At 37.2% G+C, this 27772-nt stretch overlaps 1 protein-coding gene and 2 long non-coding RNA genes across 4 annotated transcripts in view; 2 read left to right on the top strand and 1 right to left on the bottom strand.

Annotated features, from left to right (window-relative positions):
* acj6 (abnormal chemosensory protein 6) overlaps positions 1 to 1139 on the bottom strand; it is a 64006-nt gene extending 62867 nt beyond the window's left edge. For both annotated transcript variants that reach the window (XM_089597368.1, XM_014352932.2), the window contains exon 1: positions 769 to 1139. In XM_089597368.1, coding sequence (XP_089453494.1) covers positions 769 to 930 — 162 coding nt within the window. In that variant the 5' untranslated portion in view covers positions 931 to 1139. The remainder of the gene's footprint in view (positions 1 to 768) is intronic.
* A 17049-nt stretch (positions 1140 to 18188) lies between these two features.
* Positions 18189 to 18658, top strand: LOC149373356 (uncharacterized). The gene is made up of 2 exons (XR_016293415.1): positions 18189 to 18322; positions 18447 to 18658. It is a non-coding gene; the product is annotated as an uncharacterized LOC149373356 (long non-coding RNA).
* Positions 18659 to 20556: 1898 nt separating this feature from the next.
* Positions 20557 to 21004, top strand: LOC106639373 (uncharacterized). The gene is made up of 2 exons (XR_001338989.2): positions 20557 to 20678; positions 20814 to 21004. It is a non-coding gene; the product is annotated as an uncharacterized LOC106639373 (long non-coding RNA).
* Positions 21005 to 27772: the final 6768 nt, after the last annotated feature.

Raw genomic sequence — 27772 nt, 5'->3', positions numbered from 1 at the left:
ATTTCTATGCTGGAAAGTAAGATTTATGAACCAGTCCTTGTAAGGTTTACTGTTCCAACATGGTAACTTTTACTGTTCTAACCATAATTCTAACTATTCAAACTACTACTATTACTGTTAAAATAATAGTCTTGACTGTTAAAAATTATTGTTTTTTTTCTTATCTGCCAATTTGTATCTTATACACTGTGTGGAATAGTAATTTTTGCTGGAATTTCTCTATAATTTTTGTTATTTTTTCTCTCAGTGTCGGTACGATCGGCTCAACGCACGTCCTATTGTATCTACTGAATTTTTCAAGATTGGCAAATAAATTATCAATGATCATTTTGAAACGTTGCACGTTATCTCAGTTTACTGCACTGATAACAAAATGTAATAAAAATTACTGTGCTGGAATGGTAATAGGGTATCATTCCGCCATCTAGATATTTTTTACTTTGGCCAACCTAATTTTTACCTTTCTGGACAGTAATTTCTATTGTACAAACAGTAAAAATCACTATATTTACCACAAAAATTACTTGTCTAAGCACTAAAAATTATTGTTCCAATAGTAAAAAGTCTCTAGACAACCGAACAGTACCAGATTACCATTCTGGTATAGTAACTTTTATTATATTTTTCTCTCAGTTAACTGTTATCTCATCGCCTTCCAACTACTTTGACCCCATTAGATCTCCATCCCTTACCCCAAATAATAATAATCATCATCATCATCTGAAAATGTGTATAAAACCACGATTGCCCCAAATTATCAAGACTTACCGTGGGGTTCGGCATACAACGGCGTGGCGGTGGGGCCATGGGATCGGGCGCCGCTCGATACGCCGGCGGCGAGTACCTGCCCGATGGAAAGCAGCCGGGCGCCGAGATCGGCGAGCCATGCAGGCCCTTGCTGCTCATCATCTTGTCCGGTGAGTACATCATTTTGTCGCGCTGTTGTCTCTGTCCCTCTTCCAACCAACCAAACCAGTAACAACAATAATAACAACAAGAACAACAACAACAACAACAACAACAATAACAATGAACAACCACCACAACAAGAACAACCTAAGCTCGCAAAGTTTCAACGCACATTGGGGGTGGGCACACGCAGTTCCTCACCCCACCGTGTCCTTGTATTTTCCACACTCGAATCTCGTCCCAGCACCACTACGAAAGTCAACTATACGGAGCACTTGTATAGCGATGGCGAGTCTAGCCGACGGCTACGGGCCGTCTAGGCCAAAGCGACGACCGTGTCGTCATAAGTCCACGTATTTTCACTCAAAACTACCCAAAAGACAGGCCTACTTGGCCCTTTGGCGGTCAAGTCTTCCCACCTCTGTCTCACTCGATACTATTGTTTTTCCAACAACGATTGGAAACCCGGACAACGCCAAACCAACCAAACCAGAACTTTTTCCTCCCCCAAACCTCGATGATACCGTCGAGTGCTCGATATGGTTGCACGTGTACAAAAACACAGAGGAAAGAAAAAACGGAGGTTTTACAGTCACCGAGTACGTACAGCAACAACAACAAACGAGGGTTCAGCCGCTCGACAACCGGTTGGTAAGGGAGCGCGACATGTTCTGCGGATCCGTTCGCGGCTCAACATGGAAAGGAGCTTGCCCGCCACCCCCTGCGAACAACAACACCAGTCAACCCCCTCCGATTCCCGTTCCAAAGCTGCAGCAGTAGTTCCAAGGGTAGTGGCGGTCGGAGATGAGCCCACGGGTTGGCCGGACCCCCACTCCCAGCGCCGAGGGCTCCCAGGGCTTGAGAGGGTACATCGATCGCTAGGCAGCCGGGGGGTAGTAGTTCGAGGGCGTGGCTACGCTTGCGCTCGGCCACCCTAGTCGGCCATACTACGTGGTGAGGGTAGGGGCGCCTGGCGTGCGGTGGGTGATTTTCTACACTCCCTCGCCATCCCTCTCTCTTGCCTTTTGGCTACGGAGCCTTTTCTGCCTTTTCTTCCGACATGTCGGTGCGTGCGTGCCCTTCTCGCTCTGCGTATGGCTGTGGTGGGCCGCTTCTGCTCTTTTGTGGAACTGCTGGAGCTCCCTGTGCGGTTGCGACCGACATGGATTCTGGTGTATGTGTGAGGACGTGGCGCGGAATGAGCTCGGGACTCACCACGGAGGCTGTTTCTCGGACTCTTCTCTTCTTTCTATTTTTCTTTTCCCCGCGTTTATTCGCTCGTTCGGGGATATTCAAGATTGTTCGTACATTTGCCCCTTTGTTTCTCCCTTTTCTGAGATTTGTTGGGGAGTTGCCAATTAGGTCTTGTCGGCTTAGTGAACAGGAGTACGAGAGTCGAAGCAAAGACACGTGTTTTTATGCTCATGACCAACAAAATGTGCTCTCTGTGAAAATTAAATTTATCGAGTGTCCAGCTGGTAGTATATGAGTTTACTGCCAATAAAAAAAAAAAAAAAAAAAACAAACAAACAAATGAATAAATAAATAAAACGATTCGATGAAAATTTCTCACTTTTAATCTCATTACAAATCTAGTCATCATTCCAGTTAATCACGGTGGATTATCGAAAACCTACCCGAATATCCCAAAGGGTTGTGCCCTTTTTTTTCAACGCACCATTCGAGCCCAGCAGCAACGTATATAGCACATTTCGCAAACTCGTCTTTTTTCCCGGTTCTCAAGTGGCGAAAGAGGCTACCATCAAAAAGGTCAACCCATTGCCCTCTCGTTGATTGATCTACGTTTGCGTTGGCAACAAGCTCATCCCAGAATAATTCAGCCAACGACGCGAGATAAATCCCAGCCCAGGCGCGACTGAACATAGATCGTAGATTTTACAAAAGCCGTGATGAATTTTTCAGCCCCTGCGTTGATTTGACGCGTCTTGCTCTTCTGGTTTCCCTCCACCGAGGAGCCGTTAAACGATGACGTATCCCTTTTCTGCTTAAACCCGAAGCTTTGAGGATGGAGAGGAAGTTAGGACTTGCAGATGTTTCACGATGCCGACTTGGAGATTCTCCTCATACGTTTTTGCGAGTGACAAAAGGTCCGTCCTTGGAACGATTACAAAAGCAAGTCGATCGAAAAGAATCAGCGTGGAAGCCGGTGATTACCGGAAATTGGACGAAAAGAAGAGCGAATTTCCACTGCAGCTACGTCCAATAGGACAGGTATAATGGAAATAATGACGAGACGGTGAAAGCTCGGGGTGGTAAAGATAAGCGACTCGGGTCACGCGATCTATACATACGCACCGACGCACACGTGTACAAAGCGATGGTGCGTTTTGACGAGCCAGCGAGGGTGTACGGAACAATGACGGGGGAGGAGGAAGCGCTGTGGCCGTAACGGAAATATGCGAGGGAACCCTCATTTCACTCACTGATGGCTGGGGAGTTGGGCGATGCTGGTCGTTATTAATTTTTGGAAAAGGCTGCTGGTTGAGGGTTACGGAGGGTTGCATTCAGGGGTACCTTGGGAATACTTGCGGTGAGTTTTGACTTTTTCATGCCTTTTTTTGTTTTGGCCCAAGTTTGATATTTACTATGAACTGTACAATGGTCAGTGTGGCTAAGGACTATGAAAAATCGTGTCTGTAATCTTGAAAGTACCTATGCGTTGGAGACAATATAAGAACAGGATGATGAATCGATGGCAGATTTCAAATGAAAATGTAGGAAGATTTATTGACTTTGGAGATAACTGGCAGAGCAATTGCTAAGATTATCCATGAAGTATTCACAATTAGAAGTAGAAAAAACTTTTCTCGTATATTAAAAAAAAATTGTTAAAGACATGTTGAGTTCGCTTCCAGGTCATTGGGGTTGATAAAAGAGTGTGCACTAAAGTTGTAATTAGAAAAATTGTAAAATTATTCGTATAATGTTTTATGCTTGATCAAATAAAAAAACTCAAGGTTATCATATTATTTATGCAATATTATATCTATATTGCATTGAGCAATCACTTTTAGAATTTATGATTTATTCTTGTAAAAAATGTCCTTATCTTGATTAACTTTCAAGTGACTGCAATGTGATAACCAAGTAGTATCATACGTTTACAATTAAGGAGAAAAGAATAGAAATAAGCATAGTATTTTTCAATTTAATCAAAGCCGTTGTTATAGTAGAAAGTTTTGGATTTTTTATCAGAATTAAACAAAAGCACGGCTTCATATTACTCTGAAAATCTCAACTAAAACTCAAGAAGCTACGGGATTGCTCCGAGAATGCTATCTTCTATTCTAGAACGTCAGAAATTATCTATCCAAGTTATCTTTATTCCTTTTATGTATATTTAAAATACTGAAAAACTATAGTGGGTAGAAAAATTTTTAATTTATAGAATCTATTGAAAAAAAAAACCTCGTTTAATCAGCAAATAAAATAGACCCCACGTACCAACAATAGCAAAATAATCTCCACACCAAAACATACACATATCCCCATTAAATACCCACCTCAGTATCCAACGTCACCCTTCAAGCTGACCCCTCCGCAAACTCGTCCTTCCCAAGCATAGGCAAAAAGCATGCCCAACAGCTGCCGTGCCTCACCATACACAATATACTCCCGTACTCATACTTACGCCACAAGCATATTATATACACGCCCACGCTCATGCGGTTGCCAGCCTCAGGCAGAGATAGGCCAGGCTCTTTTTGGAGCCCATGCACTGACGCGGAGGAGAGTACCTCCATCGCTTCTCGAGTGCGAGTACACCCTAAAATTTGCCATCTTCCTCCAGCCCACTGTACACTGAACGTGTAATACATAGATGAATCCAAAAGAGGAGGCACCGGAAAAAGAGTGCGGCAGAGGGATGAGGAGGGGGATGGTTAGTACATCCCATGGGAGCTGTGTTATCGCCTTGGCCAGGATGACCGGCCGTGGGGCCCCCCGCTATCAAATATTAAAGCCACTTGCAGCCACCGCCAGCCACCCCTTCTCTCTCTCTCTCTCTCTCTGTACCGCTATTCCAGCGGCGTACGTTTCGGTAGCCGGACGCTGGCTATTGTAGCCACTGTGTTGTTGTTGTTGGCGAACTGCACGTAAGACGCCCGTCCGTCCGTGCGATTGCTTTGCGGCCTCGGACCTTCGCTCGTCTGGCTAAAAATTTATCCTCTGCGGGGGAGAGATGCTCCTCCTCTGGCTCTGCGCTGCTACAAACCACGTGCACGTATACACGGGTAGGCCTGCATCTCTGTGTATGTGCCTTATACCTTTGCTCTTGTTTCACCTACGACGAGGATAATATGGTGCTGCTCATATATATATATATATATATACGTCTATCTAGCTCGACCGCGTCTTGTTTTGGGGGATATGGTAGCGCGGTCTCGTCAACAATTCAAGGATACTGGTTTTTGATTTTTCATCCCCTTTCTCGTGTTCTTTGATTGTAGTGTGTACCTACTCTGTACTTGCTCTTGGCACAAGCACACGATTGTGGGTTTCGTTTCTTTCTTTTTTTTTCTTTTTTTTTTTTATCAACAATTGATTAATTTTGATAATTGGAGGGTCACCCATATCATTATAAAGTTGTTATTTTTCTTTTATTTAATGACTTTCTCGCTTACAGAGGGTGTTTTACTCATTCAAACCCAAACTAACAAAAACACAAAGGATTTACCTACGTAGGATATGGAAAATGAATTTTGATGGTTGCATGCGGAGGAAAGGAATAGTTCAGATTATTACGCAAAGAAAAGTTACCTCATTTAAATTTATAGTTACATAACTTTATTTATGATTCGTACTAATAGATGCAAAAACCTCTTCGCTTTTGGGGTTGCATCAAGAGGGTTCTGGGAAAATAAGTGATTAATCATTTTTTGTAGTCACCATATTATGTTTAAGATAACAACCTTTACTTTATTAATAATATTCTTATGATATTGTTTTATCTGATATCAATGTTAAGGACAATGTAGAAGGATAGATAATCCGCTATGTTGTGGTGGGCACCGTATTTGGACTTAAGAGGGCGTCAGACAGTTTATTATGTTCTACCTGTCACACCTATTGACTTGATATTCATATCATGGGGGTTGTTAAGAAATGGATTATCCATAATTTATAATGGTACATCGAGTCATTGGAATCTAAGATGCGTTAAAAATTTCAATCTGATTGACTACCGGAAGGTAAGTCGAAAAATTAATCGAAAAACAGACTGACAAAAACAATCTGAGTCAATTATAAGTCTTGAAATTTTGTACGTCGTTTCTACAGGGATTCATAAATAGTTTCTTACTAGAAAGTTTCTAATTTTTAAGAAATCATGACACACTTTTAAGCGTGTTCTACATTCTTGAAGATTATAATATTTTATAGTAGAGAAAAGGCGCATTACACATGTAAAAATACACATTCAATAACCAAATGACCTATGAACAATCCCATTATTTTTGCCTAGTTACCTTATGACTAATTCAAGCCTTCTTAAATACGAAGTTATTTTATTTTTCCCAGCTTGAAATTCAGATGGCACCTTATTGGTATCTATATTCGGTAACTTGTTTGTGGCAGCGTTGATAATCAACAATATCAATACTAACGATAAAAAGTCAAGCTTTGCTGTGTCCTCAACAGCAGATCATATCCATTAGGAATTCTAAAGAAGGCAATAATTACACCAAACGACAAGACATCTTACCTTCACACATCCTCACGTTATAACACACACCACAGGTAAGTATACATAGCTCGGAACCAACAGCGATTATCAAAGGGTGCACGTTACGTGCGTGCGTACCTTTGCTATTCAATTAGGAAGCCCCGTAACACTTTTCCACTCCCAAGGGAAAAATTGAACGAACCTCCGATCGAGCTAATAAGCGTAATCAACGACCTCAATTCACTGGCTAACGAGCGACTGTAAGAACGAGGGAATGATTATTGGCTTTGTGGGGGGTGGGTTACGTAGAGGGATACTCTTCCGCAGGTTAGAAGGGGTTGGGAGGTTGGATTTCGTGGTCACGAGATTTTCGAGTTGTGTTTCTCGTGTAGTGGGTAGGGAGTATATGAGGGTGGCGTTAATAGCCTTTGTAAAAATGGACTGCTGCTGTGAAAGACGATTGTAATGAAATTGACTCGAGGAATATTGTGTTGGGGCTAATTTAACTTGTCATTAAGGGTGTAGGGAGGATTGATGTGAAATTAAGTAGATGGTTTGTATTAATTTTTCATTTCTTGTGTAACTTATAATTTGGTGTGCGAGTAATGTGTGGTTACGGGAAGACCTGTTGAATAGCAGCTCGATGATTATAATGATCGCTAAGGGTAAGGCAGTGTTTTATGGGAAACCCAGCCAATTTTAATGTGTGATGGTAGCGAGTGGGAAAACTTATCGTAACAGAGGGAAAGGACATTGAAATATGGTGACTATTTCAATTAAAAAAAAAAATTTCTTTAAATTTTAATGTACAAGTGTTCAAAAGAGTTGTTAGATTATTAACGACCTAATATGCATGTAGTGCAATAAAAACCTTTCAACAGATAAAATTTTGAAAACCCTTGAAATCCATTGAATATATATCGAATGGGACGTAAAGTGTAACGGAAAACTTGAATTGCAAGAAATTGCCATGTAGCCCGAGATTCTCATACAATAGAAAGATTAATATCATTTATTATTATTAAAATCTTGGAGGTTAATTCTAGTACAAAATATCCTTTTTCTTTGCCTGAAGTACGACTACCGTATTGTATATTTTTAATAAATTTTTTTGTTATTGGATAAACTAATTTTCATAGGTTTTACTAATTTATTGCCACTGTAAATCAAAGACCTTCGAAAATCTCTAAAAAATGTTAATTGAACGCATCAACCTTGCCTGACCACTCATTTTTGTTAAAAGGTGATTTTTATAGGTTTTAATAACATTTGTAGAATGCGTGTTTTCCTAACAAGTATCTATTTAATGGGCAGTTAATTATATTGAATGACTAATAATAAAGTGGCTCGATTTTTTTTATAATTACTTACTTTTCTTTGAATTGCTATTTACTATGAAATTCAAAGTAAAAGCCACAAAAACCAGGTACCAAACTTAAGAGACAAGGATTTTCACTGAATGCAGAATTGCAGATTGGAGAAATGACGTACACAAGTAAAAACGTTAACTGCACTTTTTTTAACACTTAGTAGTCTACATATTGCGTACACGAAAAGATAAAAATATTAAGAGTTAGACCGAGTACTTTACAGTGGAGTTCAAGGTCATCTACTTACTATCTAATCTCCATGGATAATCACTTTTTAAAAATTTTCAATCTTTTTTTAATGAAATTAAGAAAGTTAAAACTACATAGATGTAAAAAATATTATCAAGACAACATTAAAGTTTAAAAGTCATTTTATTAGTTTTGTCATGCTTGTACACGAGCGTTGGTGTTGATAACATATTATAATGACGTAAAATTATTCATACGATAAAAATTATTCATGTCATTGTGCTTGAGTTGATTTGCATCTTTATCATGTAATGGTTAATTAAACCAAAAAATTAGAATTATTTTTAAAAAAATTAAATTTGAGAGAAACGACCATGTTTTTATAAGTTCTCCAAGACAATGTAATCTTCTTTTATTGTATTCTCGGATGAAAACCTCTATTCTATACACTTGTTGACATACTTGGTGCTGATGTTTTGGTTAATCTGTTGCAGGTAGGCCACGTCAATGCATGACTGACCCACCTCTGACTCCAACTGGTTCATAATTATCTTCTTTAAACTATTTATTGAAATATCTGACCCTTGTAAGATCAGCTCGGAATTCGCGTCAACGTCTCCATTTTCATTCACTACCTTAATTTTGAACGGTAACTCGGAGGTTGAATCGTCATAGAAATCTTCCTTGTAGTACACAATGATGATGCCACCACCACGCTGAGAAAATACTTTGAACAATGCGTAACGCTCAAAATCGTTCTCTAGCTCGATCGTTGCGTTCATTTTTTCGTGGCCTTTGGTGTCGTATTGAAAACAATGTACTTTAGTAAAAACGGAGGAGTCGACGTTGCTGCAAAATGAATAGTAACCATATTCGCTCGATTGCACCTTCGTATGAGGGTCGAATGAGTAGTCTGAATTTAAGTAATTTTGGAGCACCTTGGTTTCAAAGCCCTTGTGGCTCACATAGCTAACGTTCATCAGAATGCCTGCGGGGATGTACTTGGTGTTTGCGAAAAAACCACCACTACTTGGATTGAATCGATCCACGACCATCGCGTTCTCAAAGTACTTTGAGGGGAAGGGTACAGGATTGCCGACTAATTTACCTAAAAATGGTTAAAGGATCGGGAGAAAACGTTGATTAATGTTTGTCTATATTTTTCATCCATTATGCTAAGAACCGTACGTCAAACTTTTGTAAATTGTCATACCTTCGTTATTGTATCGGAGGATACATGGGCTTTGTTGGTCACCGCACATCTTCTTACTACCAATTAATACATGAAAGCTGTCGTGGTAAATGAGGACATTGAAGTTAGAGTATCTTTTGTGTCCTAGTTCGTCGAGTGGCTTAGCGTCGACAATAAAATCTAAATCGACGCGATCGCATCCGTCCATGTTGAGTACAGTGACAAACTGGTGCGAGAAGTTTCTCTCAGCCATCCAACGGAATATGAAGTTGTTCCCCATAAGTTTGTTTTCGTTTTTTGAATACATGTAAGTAACTCCTTCTCCACGGGGTGCTTTGAAGTTTACGTCACAATGCTTTTTGGTGCCGTTTGCCAGAATCAGCTCAAACTGGCAGTTGAGGTCCTTCTGACGTATAATCTTGTTGCAGAACTCGTACGCGATGCCTCGGTCGACATTTTGGACCCTTGAGGTGAATGGTACGTCCGCTTGTGCGGCAGCGTATAGAAAACACAGGGCTGCAAGGACCCTTATCATAGACGGCATTTTTCCTTGAAAGAAGTTTTTTGTTCTTCCAGAAAAAATTCAGAATCATTGACGAAATGGGAGCCTAGATTTTTTACTGTCCCGGTTGTTAATGGGAGTTACAAATATTAATCAGCTAAACCAAGCCCTTCAGTTGCCAGCTGTATTTTTCTTTTCAACCGTGTAAAAGTAACCAATATTAAAATATGGTGGTTGACTTAGCTGAGTACAATTTTTTCCTACCTTGGGCATTTTTTTAAACCTTAGGACGTTTACTGCACCCTCGGTTGGAAAAGTAGAGGTAAGACAAGGAGTGCTAGTGCTAGTCCTGGCGAGATGCGCTACCACGTAGGAAAACTACTATTTCGTGCAGTAAACATTCTTACCCACTGCGTGGATGGGAATATTTACTTCCCAGCAGGTGAGGCACGAAACTCGTATATGCACCACAGCCGGAAGAAAAGAAGCCTCAGATCGTCCGTTTGTCGAATACTTGTATGACCTGAGACTCTTTTTTACTTTTCCAACTTAGGTGCGCAATGTACTAATTCCGGACATATATGTGTACTCAGGAAAAAGGACTATAGTAATTTTTACCGTTCAAGTGCGGTGATTCTACAAAGTTATGCGAGTGTCTAAGTTTTTACTGTATAACTTACGGCAAAAATTGTACCGACAAAAGTAGAAGAATTGCAGTAATTTACGGTAAAAATTAGAGTACATAGTAGGGCTGTCGCAAGATTAAGAATTTCTCGATACAGTTGTCTTGTCTTGAAAAATCGAGACGATAGTAAGATTTTTTTTTTCAATTACATGTACGGAATCATAAACGCGACAGAGACACCATTATTAAATGTATGCCTACGACGAGCACATTGAGAATATAAAACGACGTACACCAATACTCATAGGTAAAGTTCGCATTTTTTTTTTTTTTTTTGTTAATAGCTGGTCATGCCATCCTATGAATTAAAAAAAAATAAGGGGGAACGCTGCAGCGTCTCCACTTAATTAAAATTCCAGACTGTACTGTGCAAAACTTTTTTTTCTTCTCCCAAGAGCTTTTAATTACCGATTGCAGTGTATAATTACCAATAATCGTTACGCGAAAATGCTGGTATCTGACGATGTGCTGTGCTAAGTTTTTCAAAAGCCCATGCGATATAAGTATGATGTATGAAGATTTAAATAAAATATAACTTCCAGAGATACAACGTTGAAAATGTCACGTGTGTCTGATCGTCTGATGATATTTTCATGAGATCCCGCAAATACGCGTATACGCAGTTCGCGGAACGATTGAACAGAAAACGATAGGGTAGGTTTTGTTGCGGATCGGAATAAAGTCGTTAAATAATTGAAAAAGATACTGTGTTATAAGTGTGGTTTCTGAAGGATAATAAAGCCAGAGGATAATTGATGAAGGCTTAAATTTTTTTTTTTTCTTTGCTTAAGCCTAATAATAACTGATTTCGAACTTGTAAAATTTAATTCTTGCCATAATAATTTACCATTTCAGTTTAATTCATTGTAAAAGTAAGTATAGGAGTCATCTTTAGTACGAGCTTCTGCGTCTTACAGGACACTGATAGAAACTACTTATTCATAAGTATCCCATCGTGATACTTCGTTAAATAAATAAATTTTATCTAAATAGTTTTTTTTTGTTATTTTCCAGCAAGCATGACACGCATTAAAAAAAAAGTTGTTTTAGCGCACGTGTCACTGATAATAATAATTTTCATGACCTAGCATTCCTAACTTTTAATACGAAAATCATTCAGCACACATTAAAAATTTTATTGCTACATTGCAATCTTTGTTTTCATATGTTATCATTTTAAATAAACTTTAACATTCTAGATGTGTTTTAACGTAATCTCTTTTTTACTTTAACCTCTACACGTGGCAACTGGGCGTTTTTTCATCAGCATTTTTCGTACGATAATCTGGAATTCTTATGGAAAAGTTATCTCTGATTATTGTTAACGATGACTTGTAATGATTATTTTTAAGGCATAAAAATAATCTGATGTGTAGAGCAATAGCACACAATCTGTCATAGATGAGGTAAAAGTTAACATAGGTGCCATCCTATGCCTAAAAATTGAGACATCGCGATGAAGGAATATCAAAGAATAACACTGTTCAGCACCTTAAATAATTTCTTGTTTTTATATGAAAATTCTATCATTGTGTTAATGATTTCTTGAAGAATCCTCATCTAAATATGTTATTTCAAGATTTGTTTTTCAGCCAAAAACCGGCTGGGCAAAGTTGTAAAAAAATGTCTTTCTATCTTTGATAAGGGTCTATTAGATCGGTTCTTACCTCTTCAAGCGACAGTAATTTAAATTACCGCCCGATATTTCGTCAATCGACGAGAAACGATTTTTAAATAAATTACTAACATGAAAAAAGAGCTTCCTTACCAAATAAATTTTTATTTTTTTAAATTTTTTACAGCCACCTCTGAGAATTGTGCCCAACAAGCTCTGCAATGCTGTGTTACTATGCATATGTATGCTATCGTCATTGGCATCGTAAAAAATAACCACCTTAGATTTAATTGTGACATCAATCACTTACACAGCAATGAGGACCTTATTTTACAATGGCTTCCGAACCATCGGACCACAGTTGGAATACGCACATGAGAAAGTAGATTCTAAGAGGTGCGAGCCAAGTGAGTAAAGGCCGGGTCTTAAACTCGTGGGCATGCATTACCATCCTAGTGAGACTAGTAGACTTGATAGAGCTGAAAAAGCCGGTTGAAGGAAATTCCAAATTAAGCTACTACCAGATACAAACGAAGAAATAAAGGCACCACACAAAGCCAGCGTGAAATACCTAGGTATACAAATTGGCCAACTCTTTCGCATGAGCCAGCAACCTATCATCCAATAAGAAACTTTCCTAAGTCTAAGTAAACTCTTTTGTAATCAACACACAAGCTCACGTTCAAAAATTATCGCGTATTGCCTGCTTATTCGCCCTATAATCTCATGAGTAGTCCCTATGTGGATAAACCAAGGTGCCTCCACCACAGAGATAATCAGTATCTTTGATAGGTCCTACGCGAGGGTCTGTCTCAAAATGTACAGATCAATAAATTTATTTCTAATAGAAAGCTCTAGGAAGTGGCCAACATCCAGCGAATAGACAATTTTATTACAAAGACTACGAGAGAGTATCTTACTCATCCAAGGAAACAGAACATCTTTATGTTTCGGATAAGCTCATAAATCCCGACCAGATAAAAATTGAAAATGGAAAAAGAGCAGGCATACTTCCACCCAAAGGCTTATTGATCCTTGACAAACAAGGCCTGGTTCAAAACTCAGATAATATTCCCACAATCTTTCACTGGTCTAGATAAAAAAAAGTACGCCTACCCTGAAGTACTCTCAAATTATCCCGAAAAGAGATTGGCATGATTTTTCTAGGCTACGTTTCGACAAATATTAGTGGCTTTGCGACCAGGACAAGAACATGGCTGAGCTACAGAGGAGAGCCAAGCAATATTACTCCAAAAGGAGGCAAACAAACATCATGTGACAGGATATGGCTCCCTCCAGGGCCCAACCCCATCCGACAGTCCTCTGTATTTAACTAAAGCTATAAGTCTATTAATATACTCCTGTAAATTAAAATTAAAAAAAAAATGAGGCTACAAGTAAGCACAAACACATGTGCCAAATTTCTTATTTCAAAACCTGGTATATCCAGTAAACTACCATATTATAGAGCAAACAGAACGCAATACGAAGCTTAGAAGCTTTAACTTATTTTACCGCACCCTTACTTGCCTTTACTCAAAAATTATAGCAATGGCCATAAGAGTTTTCAATTATTTTTTCTCTTATTGTATACCAGCTACATCTAATGCACTAGAACATTGCATTTGAATTGTAACCATTCATAATATATCTGTACAACTTTTTAACTATCAACAGTATAAATTCTACACCATAAGATAGCTTATATGGCTCAAAAGGCATTTGATATACTCGTTTTACCATTGATATACTCTAAAGCGATTCTTTGTACGTCTCTCATCGCTTCAAAACACACCATATGTATCCACTAATGGAATTAATAAACATTCTTTATAAAAAAAAAAATAAATAAATAAAGAAATCTCGTTCTCCAATCTCCACGAATAAATAAAGAATTTTTCAACTCCAAATATAACCAACGTTGTAAAGTCCATGATAAATACACCATTTGGCCCTTAACACCCTGTACTCCAACACATACACTCCGTTTTTCAAGCCCGAATGATGAAACCTCGCGTGAACCTTTCTCGCCTCGTGTGCAATCACCTCGTATATATGTATATATAAGTGGATATACAGAGGAGACTCAGCGAGTCGCTCTCGCCAAATGCATGTATCCATTATTCAAGTGGCGAACAATCGCAAGATTAAAACGTCCGGCGTGTCCTAATTCCCTTCCCTCTCTCGATCCTCCCTGCATGAAACCACTGCATGTATACACACGCACCTGTGCACGCATACACGTTGGTCCGGAAAAGAAGAGCCAACATTTTTATGACCAGAGCATGACACAACAGTAGAATTTTGCTCGGGATTTCGTTAAAATTTTCATAATGACGGCAGCAGTAATATATGACACTATACAATAGTCAAAGAGTCGACACGTGCAATGTTGTTCAAAATACTTTCTTGGTGATAAGCCGAAAATGTGTCATTAGAATCGTGTCATGTCTACTTAGAGTCTCACGTGAGCTTTTGATATTATCTTGGGCACTTAGTACGCGATGTTATTGTTACGTTGTCTTACATCTCTTACCCCCTCTACCTTATTCAGTTATACTTTCCGATAATTATATACTCGTCGACGTGCATCGAGCGTAGAATTCAATTTTTTTTATTGTATATTTATATTGCTTATATTGTTTTTACAAATAAACCATACTCAAAATAATTCTATAATGTTTGGGATTTTATTGGTAACTTTTATGGGTTGTGACTCAAAAAGGGTTATAAAAAAGAAAAAAAAAAAAAAAAAAAAATACCATCAATTGAATTACTAATGAAGTATTGTGTGACTCGTTTATACTTGAAAATTTTAATCTCTTTTGGGACCAATGGTACATACTATCAAACTTTGGCGAATAAAACTATCAGAGAATGACTCAGCATCCGCAACGAGAAAGAAAAAAGATACGTCGCGTTTGCATGATATTTTCATTCAGTGATGTCTAACGAGAACACCAACGCGTGCTGTAAAGAAAAAGCAAGAGTTTCCGCATTGCTCGGAAGAATTTCCATTCGAGGGGGTACACCCACACTCTGTGGAGCGAATGAAATTGGGGAGGAGCTCGGGGTGGCACGGTTACCTAAGCGCAGTCGTACAATACGCGCATACACGCATCGTACCGTCGCACGCACGCGAGAGAATGCGCCCGGCTCATAAAGTTCGAGAAAGAGTACAGTAGGCGGTCCTTATACATGTATACACGTGTGTGGGTAGCGCTTCGTCTGGCTTTCTTTCTCGCGTGTACATAAAATACACCAACACACGCTAGGCGCGGAGGAGCCGTCCAGGAATAAGAAAACGCCGGGCATGCATAAACAAGGAGCCCGGGGATGCAGCAATTTAAAACGTAGACCCGGAATTCCTCCCAGCGGGGCCGTAGAGACACTCCACCCCCCCCTGACTTCCCTTTTCTTTTCTCTGTATTACGAATTCTCTCGCCCCTATATTTTTCCATCCCCCCATCTTTGCTCCCACGTGACTTTTTTTTTTCTCTCTCCACGAGGCTTTTCAGCCTGAATTTCTTTCCTCAGTTCCGAGCTTGCCGTCAGCTTTTACTCTTTTTCGGGAAAAAATTGGTCTGGTTATCTGGGACGCGAAAATGTTACGGGCCTGTGCGGAAGATCGGAGCTCGGGGGAGGAAAAACAATACCCGCCAAGCGCCTCGGGTGGAAAAAAACTCTTTACCGATAAGGGTTTTTGGATTGTGAAAGAAATCACCCACACTTGTACAGCTGTAGGCGGGCTCCGTGCGCCTCTCTTGCGTAACAAAGTCCGAGTTTTGGACGATTCTCGCAGAGCCTTTTTTGGTGACACGTGTCGTTGATTCGGCATGAGTTTACCATTTTTTTCAAATTTACTTCAGTTGTAAAACGTTGCCTCACGCGATTGATAAACTTTTATTTGCATTATTTTGAGAAAAATAACTCTCTGGATTTTTTTTACATGCATAAACATTTTTATTTTTGCTAGTTTTTACTATTTAACATTATTTAACAACAAAAATCGTGTGACTAATATTTTTTTTTTTAATCACAAAAGGATTGTTATTACCTTGAGATAACCCATCAAAACTAATTATTTCGTTTCACGTAAACACATAAAAAAACTGGCATTAACTTTATTTATGAACTCGTGCACGTTGAGTAATCGTTTTTTTTTAATATTGAGACAACAAAGTGAAACCTTTGCAGAAACTTTTATGTGAAAATGCAAAAAAAAGTTTTTTTTTTTTTTATCTGCTACCGAAGAAATTTGGAAATTCTAGCTTGCGATCCGTTGTCAAAGTCAAAAAGACACCTCCAAGTCTTACACCCGTAATACAACTGCAGATGACGATAACGATGAAAGCTGTGGCTTGTAATATTTTCCAGGTGAAAATTGTTTCTCTGATCTCGGGTAGGCACGCAGCATCGTGCAGAGAGCCCAGACTATTGGGGCCAAAAAGTAATTAATCAGGCCGCTCGGCGTGCAAAATTCAGGCCAACGACGTCGAGGGGGAGGGCCTCGGATCTCGCGGGACGGATGACAATTATTCCTCGAGTTAAATTGTACCATAAATATCCGGGTTAGCGGAGCAGTCCTCGCTACCAGGCACTCAACACGCGTCCCTCCCTCTGCGGGAAAATAATAAAGTATTCCCAATGCCCTGCCCTCAAACATTAATTACCACGACACAGGCGAATCCAAGATTCATCGGGGCCATTAATACTTGAGCTGGCCTTGTTTCCAAACCGAGACGATCCAAAATGCAAATCGCAAGCTCACCGGTACTTGGGGTTTTTCTTATTTTTCGCACAGCTTTTCGTCCCTAGCACTGTTGTCACTTGGATCGATTTCACTTCCTTCCTTTGAATTAGCGAGTGAATTCCATGGCAGAAGGAAAACTAAATCCATTCCTAAGTCGTAGGGGTAAACTTTCGGGGAATATATATCGTATCATTGCATTTCATTCAATCAAGTGTGAAGAAGCTTTGTGCCATTTTTTCCTTGAGATGTTACTTGGTGATAACTTTCTTCTCTAAACCATCAATCTATACGAGTGAACCCAGGTTCCATGCAGCCTGTGACAGCCTCAAGGGTAGTTCCTGCCTCTCGAGAAAAGAGCCGTCGCTCCGATCGGCCCGATTTCGTCGAATCGCGAGAGCGGCGGCCTATTGTTTGCTTCGTCTGTCGTAGACGCGGAATAATGGCACGGCCGGAGAGTCTACATCGTCGAAGCCGAAAATCGCCTCGAGCGCGTGCTTGTCTCGTTAGCCATTCCGCCCAGCCAAGCCGTTCCACAATCGCTATGGTGGTGGGTTTTTGTGAAAATTTTCACTTCGGAAAAAAAGTTTTCATTGTGAGCGAGATCTTCATGCATGCAGATATCAGCTTCTTTCCTCTGTGACCGAGCTTTTTTTCTCGATGGATGGCAAAAGCGATTCTTTGATTCCCAGTCACTTTTGTTACGCGCTTTGACCTTTTCCCTCTGCCATGCTTCTTTGGGGATGAGTATTAGGAAATGTAAAATGTTGCTGGGAAATACAATGCTTGTGTACACCCTTCTTTGTTTTTGTTTCCTTATTTTTAGGCTGGGCACTCTGATGCATTAGTTCGGAAGCCCCACGGGTACATTACAGCGATGGGTTGGCAGGGTTGAGTTTTTTTTTCGCGATGTCTGTTTACTAAGTACATAAAACTTTTTTGATGAATAATAGCAATGCGGGAGAGTGTGCTTCTCGTGGTATGTGATTTTTATTTTGATCTGTGATCTCGAATTCTTTCATTTATTATTTTTTATGGTTCAAGGATAATGCGTGTATTGGGGAAAACCGAAGTAATAAAGGTTGTCTTATAGATCTTTTAAAAGTTGCCTGCTAATCAAATTTCCATTTTAAAGTTTAATAAAATTTGTTAACTTTTGTTACCACTTCGCATAAAAATGCGCTTATTGTACATGACAGCATTTTAAAAAAAATGTGCGCATCGTAAAATTTTATGTTCTGACGTAAAAGTCTTTTTGCGTATAAAAATATCCGTTTCTATCATTTTTTGCAGTTCAACAAAGAAAAGGAGACGAGCCTAGCTACAACATAATTTTCCAAATATCACAATGGAACTTTTCGTTAAGATATGTCTACTGTTAACTCTTTTGAGCATTTTTATTATGGAAGGAAATGCTATTCCAAAACGTAAGTTACTTTAATCTCTTTTCAATTTGTATTTAAAATTTTACAAATAATCTTTTTTATTTAATAAATTTTGATTTATTAACATAGAAATACAATATGATGATTTAACTTTCATGTTTTGTAGCCTTGATAGCAGACTTATTGGCACCACTAGATGCACGCGGTAATAGACACCATCTCGTCGATGGCCAAGCACACTTGGCGTTGGGATAGATCACTCCTGCTCATATTTTTCAATGTTGTCATAAATACTTTACTGTTATCGAATAAAATGTTTTAATAGGATGGCATTAAAAATCTCAATTTCTAATGAATAAATTAATAAATCAATCGATATTCTTTTTGTGTTACAATTATTTGACGTGATCACAGTCTCCATTCCTTTTGCCAATATAGCCTATTTGTTTTTTTTTTTTTTTTTTTAATTTCTATAAATTTTTCTTAACACTGGTAAACCACATCTATTCAAATTATTACGTATTTAGAAACATGACATCTGTATTTCTTATATCGCATAAAATTCCTTGTTCCAAAGAAATACAAAAATTTTTTTTTTAACAGTTTTTCTATACAAAATTTTTTTTCTTAATTTTTAGTATGTTAGAATAATACTCACAAACATACAAAAAATTTACCTTTTAACTTACGTTTCAGTACTTTTCAGTATTTTTTTTTTTTTTTTTTTTTTTTTAATTTATTCAAGTACAGAAAACTAGTGGCCATCTGAGTATGGATCACTTATACCTTCAGGAATAGCATGAAAATCCAATGGCACTTTGACAAGCTATTTTAGAGTTAAGTATGATCAGCTGTTATTATACTCGATAAAGTAAAAGAAAATTAAACAAACTGAAACTTCATATCGATATTCAGGACTAAGAATATCCTCCACAATTTTTTTCCAGCTGAAAGCATATGCTTTTAAAAATTTTAGGCGAAAAACAATCTTTTGGCAATATTAGCCAACGAAACATTATATCAGTAAAATTTGAGAAAAAAATTAAATTAATAATATTGTCGTAAAAAATAACTGTCTGATCATTTTAATCTTAAATACTTCAGAAACTGTAAATAAACATGAAATCAAGACTAATTATACGCTTTCAAATGACAAATAATTTTTGAGAATGAAATAAAAGAATAGTTTGTAGAATAATTTATGCTTATTTAACCATAGATTTTTTATTGAATAGGGTGAAAATTTATCTTGAAATAATGAAATATCTTGTTTGTGTCTGATTGTTTAAGAGAAGGTTTCGCCAGAAGTAGCGAAACTTGTAAGGGAAAATCAGACGATGGCATTAAATCAACACTTATTTCGTACAAGATTAAATTTTATGCTCGCTCAAACATTAAATCAGTTTTTCCATTCACAGCCTTCATTTATTTTTAAACGTGATATTGTACGTTTATGTTTTATGTTTGGGAGGTCAATTTCAAGTCATTTTGACATGAAAATAATTTTTTCTAATAATCTTTTGACCTTACAATGACATTGCTATTACTATTGAACATTATTATGATACACATTAACGATTTATTTAATAAACAAAGTTTCGATCATTGCTATGGTTTATGACATATATAAAAATTTTTGCAATTTCATAGGACACAATGCCTTTTATTTAAAAGGTTAGGAAGGTATACTCTTTCCTCAAATTTTTAAATGGTTTTTTTTTGGAAACAAAATTTTCGTAAGGTCAAGATTTTTGCTTTAGTTTACTGTCAAAAAAATTTTTTTTGTGAAAAAAAATGGCAGGTTCATCGTAGTTTAAAAAAAAGAAATTGTTTGTTTGTTTGAGATATTGTTCTACTCGTGATTAAGGTATAAAGGCTTCATATGAAGTATTTTCAGCTTGCGGTGTATGGTTTTAGATAAGTATAATAAATATTTTACATAGTTATACAATTCTTGCATCTCAATCGTAGGATTCTTCATTATTATGGTTGCAAAAATATTTTATACATAATTTAAAAATCGTCCTGTTTCCTTGTTCCTGGTTCCTTGTTTCCTAAAACGCATTTAAATTTGTAAGACAAATTAAAATTATTTTTTGTAAATTATGTTTCCTGTTGCATTTAAACTCTTTGTTATTTTCCAACGTAAAAATACCTATGTTTATTGTTGATGATAGCATTTTCTAAAGTATGTGGACCGTAAAATTTTATTGTCCTACGTGACATTTTTTTTGTATATAAACCGTTGCTCTTGACATGTCATCGCAGTTCGTTAAAATAGTATAACACTAGTTCTAATATAATATTTTTCCTGACGCCATCATGGGATTCGTCGTGAAGATTTGTCTACTTTTAACTCTTTTGAGTATCTTCATCTTCCAAGGAAATGGTGCCCCACGTAAGTAATTCTGAATTATTGTTGCTTCATATTTTTTAAATTCGTATTGTTGAATTTGTGTCACTTAATTTTAATTAATTCATAAGTAAAAAAATGTTTAAAATACAATTAAAACTTTTTTTTTATCACGAGCAGAAACTATGCCAGAATATCAACCAAGACGCCTTTTCGATACTGGATTTCACGTTGGATTAGGATAACCACTGTTTCAATAATTCCAAGAATATCGTGTATACTGTGTGTTATAATTTAATTGTATACGATGATTCAACAGCTCCTACGAGCTAAAAAATGAATAAATAAATAATAAAATTTGCATCTTGCAATTATTTTAGTTAATACAATTTTTTCACCACAACTCTTATCGTAAGTTTACAAATCTCTAATTTTTTTCACCAATAAACCGTATACAAATTTTCAAATCATTATCACTCTAAAATTAAATCAGTGAAAATTTGATTTTTAATTCTGCAGCAAATATAATTTTAGTACGCTGTTATGGTTGAGGTAAAAGATTGAAAAAAAAAAAAAAAATATATACAGTTTTATCAGGTTGGTGACTCGTTAGTATAGAGAAAATTCAAAAATAAACTAAGGTACCGTACATAGCACCCAATTTTGTACTGATTCTCTTGATTGAGTCAGGTTTGGAGAGTATATCTTTTAAAATAAGTGCCTGTACTTGCCATGGAGATATTCACTTTATGAAATCATTTGGATCTTATTTGACAAAGAATTCTTAAACTTATATCATTAAAATAATTGAAATATCTATTGTTACAAATAAAGGTCTCATAAAATGGCCCCCAAAAATCTTGTGAAATATATGAAATCCCGTAACAAATCTGGAACACACTGCTTACAAATAAATATTTTGAACTTTATTTGTAAAAACAATAAAAGAATTTTTGTTTTGCAATGCTAAAGAGTAATTTTCCATGGACTAGATAGAAAATACCGGAAAGAGTTTACAGTATTTTGTGATGACGATTTCGATAACAAATAATACCAACAATAGAATTTTTTTCTTCTGATCCTATTGTGTACTTTTTCTCTTGATGAAGTATATTTTTTTCCAACGATTGTCAAACAAACATTAAAACTATATTAAACGATCTAAAACGATTATGACTATTATTTTAAAATTATTATTGAAAAATTTTAATGTTAAATCATTTGGTCTCCTGGCGAAAAAGTGAATGGCTTTTTGTTATTGATATCATCTGTATTGTAGATGCCATAACAATTCTTATGCATAAAAATGTAAAGAACATTAAGTTAAGTATCAGATTTTTTCACTTAGGCTTGTTGATTTTAAAGTCAGGAAAATAAGTTCATTTGAAGGCTAAGACTTTGGCTTTGAAGTTATACTATTATAATTTTTGTTATGTATTTTTCCTTTTATTGAGTCTTCCTTTAATATTCATGATAATTTTTTTTATTTCATAATTAATTTAATACAAGTGTATCGTGTAATTTTTAATATGTATGACAATCTCAAATTGGTTAATGCATATTTTGTGCAGCTATCGAACAATACAATACATCATGAAAAAAATTGGAAGTATAGGATGATTTAAAAAACATTGTTAAAACGTAACTATTATTTTATTTTAAATACAAACAAAAATTTTAACGATGAAATTGGGTTTTTTATAATTTTTTCAATTTTTAAAATTAATTATTTTCTCTTTAGCTTCTAAATTTGTGCGTTTAATTTACATAAAGATATACTTATCGTCAGTGAAGGAATTTTTAAAAATATGTGACTCTTAAAACTTTATGTTCTAACGTAATAGCTTTTTTTGTATGTATAAAATGTTGCATCTTTTTTTTTAGTTTAGTGAAAAATAGACAAGCCTAACTATAACATACTTCCCAAGTACCACGATGGAACTTATAATTAAAATATGTATAATGTTAACGCTGTTAAGCATCTTCATTATAGAAAGAAACACTGTCGCAAAACGTAAGTCATTTTAGTCCCTTTTTAATCTGTTACAAAAAAAGTTCCATATTAGATACAATTTTGTAAGTTTGCTTACAAAACTGTACAAAAATTTTAATTGTTATAACTTTCAGCATTCATCGGGAAACTATATGAGCCACCAAAATTGACTCATAAACCTCGTGAAAAACGGAGCTTACGTAACAACAGATACAATTTTGGATTGGGGTAAATCCTTTGCTGTGCACATTTTTCAACAATGTCTTCAATTTTCATTGTTATTAACTTCTTTATACATAATATACATAAATATGGGTGATTCTGCTATAACTTGCTTAGAAAAAGAAGTTGGTTAAAAAAAGTTTTTTTCATGGTTTTTCTACTGTACACTACATCAGTAACAAATATCTAAAGCGATGCAATTTTCTGGTCAAAAGTTACACGAAATTTTGTAAAAGTCAGTTTTCATCAATTTTTTAATAATTGTATCTCTTTATAACACATTACACCTTAGGTCGAAGGATTGTTGAATAAACAAAGAAATATTCTCCAACTAAACTTGAATTTCCAAAGTTGTGTCTTTGTCATATTGATTATTGTGTCTCTTTTGTACTTTTTCGCCCGTAAACAGAAGGCACATCGCAACAATTTCCAACGCTATACGCATGCTTCTCCGTTTGCAACAAAGCCTCTTCCACGATACCACCAAAGTCATATCTCGAGATCCGCACTTCCGACCGAAACCCCCATTTCGCGGCCTCTTCTCATCAAAATCATCAAAAACCACCCCACGAAGCACACACAACGGCGCGCACACAGCCATCCGTTCCATTACCGCAAAACGCCCTCCTCGAAATTCAACCGGCGCCTCGGTGGCCCTCCCTTTTCGTAATTTTTATCGCCGCCATATTTCCAACCACCACACACACCCCCTCGGAGCAACAATAGAATACTTACATCCACTCCGTCTGGAGCTTAGAAGCTTTACGATTCCGTGCTGCAGCGCGTATAATTCTTAGGAGTAGCGGGGGGGGGGGGCTTCGAGTTATATGTACACGGCATAAAGGAAGGAAGGAGGTAAGGAACAGCCCCCAGAGCCGAGGCACGCGCGCGACGTGGCTGTATATACACATCCGAACCGGCTGAATAATTGAGCGACGCACATTGCCTATGTGGGCCCACGGCTGTAATACAAACTGTTGGATTTTCTGTGGCCACACACATCTGCGTGTAAATCTCCGTTTTGTCTTTTTCGAGGCGATGCCGTGTATAACTGATCAATGATGCATCAGCGATGAGGCGACGGGACCTCGCTTGCTTTCGTTTATATGGACAATGTACAAGCAAGTTTTTCGGGGCCACTCCCGTCTGCCGTATATACATATATATATACGTGTACGCGCGGTCGTGAAATTTTCAAAGACCGAGAAAATTAGCCGAGAGAAATCGACTCGATTCCGGAGTGAGAGAAACTCGGGGGAAAAAAAAGAGAGCCACAGTCGGTGGTTGCGTATACGCGGAAGCGCAGGTTCGACGCGTGAATAATTGAGGGTCCTAAGCCCCTACGGCTCCCGAGGAGATCAAAATAGCGCTCGGATATTAAGCCACCGGATATGTATACGTCTTCGGCGCTTTGCGGTGTGGTATAATGATGCTGGGAAGCCGATTCAGCGGAAAAGAAAGGTGCTGTTGATTTGCGGGTCGACCCTTTCTCCCTTTGGTTCGTGGATGGGAAATAATATAGAGCGGGTGGATTCGGGGAAATTCATTAGCTCTCGGCTCGTCGCGTGACTTTTGGAGAGTATACACGGTCTCCGGTGAAGAGGGTGGGCTTGGAGTTTTATCGCGCCCCGAGTGTTAGGAATCATCCTTACGGCCCGGCATCGGCGCATAAATACGGGAGAAGGAGGGGCGAAGGAGGCAATTCTCCTCTTCGAGGGGCGGGTGGGGTGGATAGTCTTCTGGGAAGCAATAATTCTCGAATTATCATTGATTCGAGATTGCTTGGCGCAAGGAGGGGGAGGGTGAGGAAAAATGGAGGAAGGAAAACACCTTCTTCTGCTTTTCGATGTAAGTTGCCTTTGGAAGTGGCGTGTGAGGCTCGCCGTGCTGGGTTCTTAAGGGCATCGTCTTTTGCATATTTCATGGGGGGATGCTGCAATGGTATACATGAGCAGGGAGTTGTTGGCGGGCGATACTGCGTGGAAACGTGCCGAGGGGCGGGGAGTGGAGAAGTGATATTCGAGGTGTTTTTTTTTTCTTCTTTTCTTTTCTCTTCCTTCACCAGTGGATGGAGCGTGTCGGAGGCGTTGGGCAGTTTTATTGCGGGTCCAACGGGATGGCTCGTGGAATTACTTTTTTATCCCCGTAATGCGTGCTGATTTATTTAAAATGACCTTATTTTGTGTCTTTTTTCAAATATTCATGTTTCATTCCATGTACAATGGTAAAATCGTTTGGTCAAGGTCATTGATGGATTTTTGGGCACGTATTCTTAGACAATTTCCAAAAAATGATAGTAAAAACGAAAAGTAACGACTTGGAAGAATCAGAGTCTCAAAAAAATGTGGAAGGAACGCTGTCACGTTTTGAAATACAATTAAAAATTGGGACCGTGTAATCGATAAAGTTTTCGTAACCAATGAACTGCGAGTCATTATTATTGACCGAGGCAAGTTACTTGTTAAACTATTCATTAATTAGTTATCAGTGACTATGAGAGTGCAATTGAATAAATAATACTACGGTACAGTTTTGAATAAAAACTTTCAAGTGCATGACTTGCAGAAATATCAGCTCGTGTCAAATTTTTCATTTAAACTTTAAATACAACAGCTTATACTATCTACTTTACATTTAATTTCCACAGCTGTGAATTTGCACTCAAAATAAAAATAGAGACTATATCGCCAATAAAATCCTATGTTTGCCTTTCAGTTTTTTTTTTTTTTTTTCAATACATTTTATAAAAAGTATAGTCAACCTATTCCCTGCAAATTTAAATATTCGGTGTTCTTCATAAAACGATGGTCGGTAGCTTTTATCTCAGCGTACATATCTGTACCACTGTAACATACATCGTTTACAATTCTGAACCAAAGAAGCTTGTATATATATATACAATTAATTCCTCGCACTGTAATATCTTGAATCTTGATTCCTGCACTTGACTTGAACTGTGTTTGAGTTGCATAAAATATGTAAAAGCATGTTTTTAGGGGATAACAATGGAAATTGATAACCATGGATAACAATGTTCACTTTGTATGAGGCAGTTTGAATTTTGGACTAAATATTGGTAGTAGCGCCATCGGGCGAGCTTACAAAGAATGACGCGTCAATACAGATCCCACAGACGGTCAAGATAGGGTGTACGTGCAGGTGGTAATTCATTGTGTTTAAATGTATATCGATTGCGGTTTTACAAAAGATGTGACGGTGACACGTAAGTACTTTCTCTCAAATTCTCTGGCAAACAAAATTATTTTTCACTCGGTACCAATAATATTTCTTATGCAGTACACTCTGTAGTGGTCCAAGGAAACTTACTTTTGGACGAATATCAATCATTAGTTTTTTGTGTTGACCAATATCCTTCAGGTACAGAAAATTATCCGATTTCTTTCATTCTCATAATTACTGTTAAATTTTAAATATTACTTCAAATCATATCGTTCCAAAATACTTCAACACAAATTTAAAACGTTAATTACATTATTTGAAAAGCATACATGAGCTTTTTTACCAAGTTCAATTGAAAAAGTTAAAAAAAAAAAAATGATTCCATAACATAGTACTCATAAGAAGCATCTGATTATTTTTTTAGAATCAAAAATATAAAAAAAAAACGGGATTGAAAAGTGAAAAAAAAAAATTTTTAAAAGCCTTTCGCTACAGTGACACCAAAATAACAACGCCTTGGCCAACTTTTAACTGCCCATCTTTACGGCTAGGGTCGCCAGGTTATTCCCGGTGCCTTTTAACTCCGACAGAACCACCCCTTCACCTTCACCTCTCACTCTCGAGAAGGACCACTCTTCGCTTCCTTTTACGAGAACCGCTGCACAGTATCATTCTATTATTATTTCATCCCAGACGAAGGCCGGGGGCGTGAATAATTGATTTTTAAAGCAGTAACCGGCTTTTTGTTTAGTAACTGATTTACTGATACATACATACCCCAGAAAATGGCTTATATATACTTGGACACGCAGTTGGGGGTAGATCAAAGTTCAGAAAATGATAAATTCAGAAACAGTGAGTGAAGAAAGTTATAATGTCGAAAGTGAAAATTGCGACAAAAGTCATAAAGAATGTTTACAATGGCGAATGTATGGGCAACGAAAGCAAAAAATGTAGAAAAATAATTTCCGAAAAAGTGGAAAACAGAAATAAGATAATCCTAAACAATCTTTTCACGACTCAAATTGTTGCAAAGACAAATTTTTCCGAAAAATTGAGTTAAGAAAATCAATCTTGTTCCCAAGATTATTCCGAAAAGTTTTTTTAGCTGAATAATAGTTCAGAAAAATATAAGGCTGCTACAATACTGTCTGCAAAAAATAATTTAAATCAAAATTTATTTAAGTATCAACATGAAGACCACTATTATTTTGAAAATAATTCTATGAATGAACCAGTTGAAAGATACATGCAAACTTGAGGTCGTTAAATTTTTTGAGCAATTAATTAATGTGAAAAGTAGTAACACTTCATTTTTGGGCTACAGCAGTTACATCTTGTAAAAAAGCTAAAGAATTCAAATCTTGCACTCAACGAATTACACAACCTTGAGAGTACGTATCCTAAAACCTATTGTTATTTTCAGACTTTTCTATGAATGGTTAAGATGTTCCCAAGTCATCATTAAATCATGATATTTTATATCGACATCATATAACGGTCATATTACTTAAAGTAAAAGTATCTATGACGGAAAACACTTTTGACCTTCATCCCATTAGCAGAGCCATCAATAACTGATGTACTCTTTAGTTTTTCTTTATGAAAAATGTTATTTTATCTGAATAAGGTAGTATATTTATGTAACAATGAAAATAATTACTACTGTCTAGTTGAGTGGATCCGTAAAAAAAGTGTTTTCAATATCGCTGTTGCATTATGCGTACACTGAGAAAATAGGCTT

Source organism: Copidosoma floridanum, unplaced genomic scaffold (assembly GCF_036245765.1).
Source record: "Copidosoma floridanum isolate Cflo_tuat_1 unplaced genomic scaffold, Cflo_Japanese_pri ptg000032l, whole genome shotgun sequence".
Classification (NCBI taxonomy): domain Eukaryota; kingdom Metazoa; phylum Arthropoda; class Insecta; order Hymenoptera; family Encyrtidae; genus Copidosoma; species Copidosoma floridanum.
Note: the sequence above shows the minus strand (reverse complement) of the source record. Positions and strands in the feature narration are given on the sequence as shown.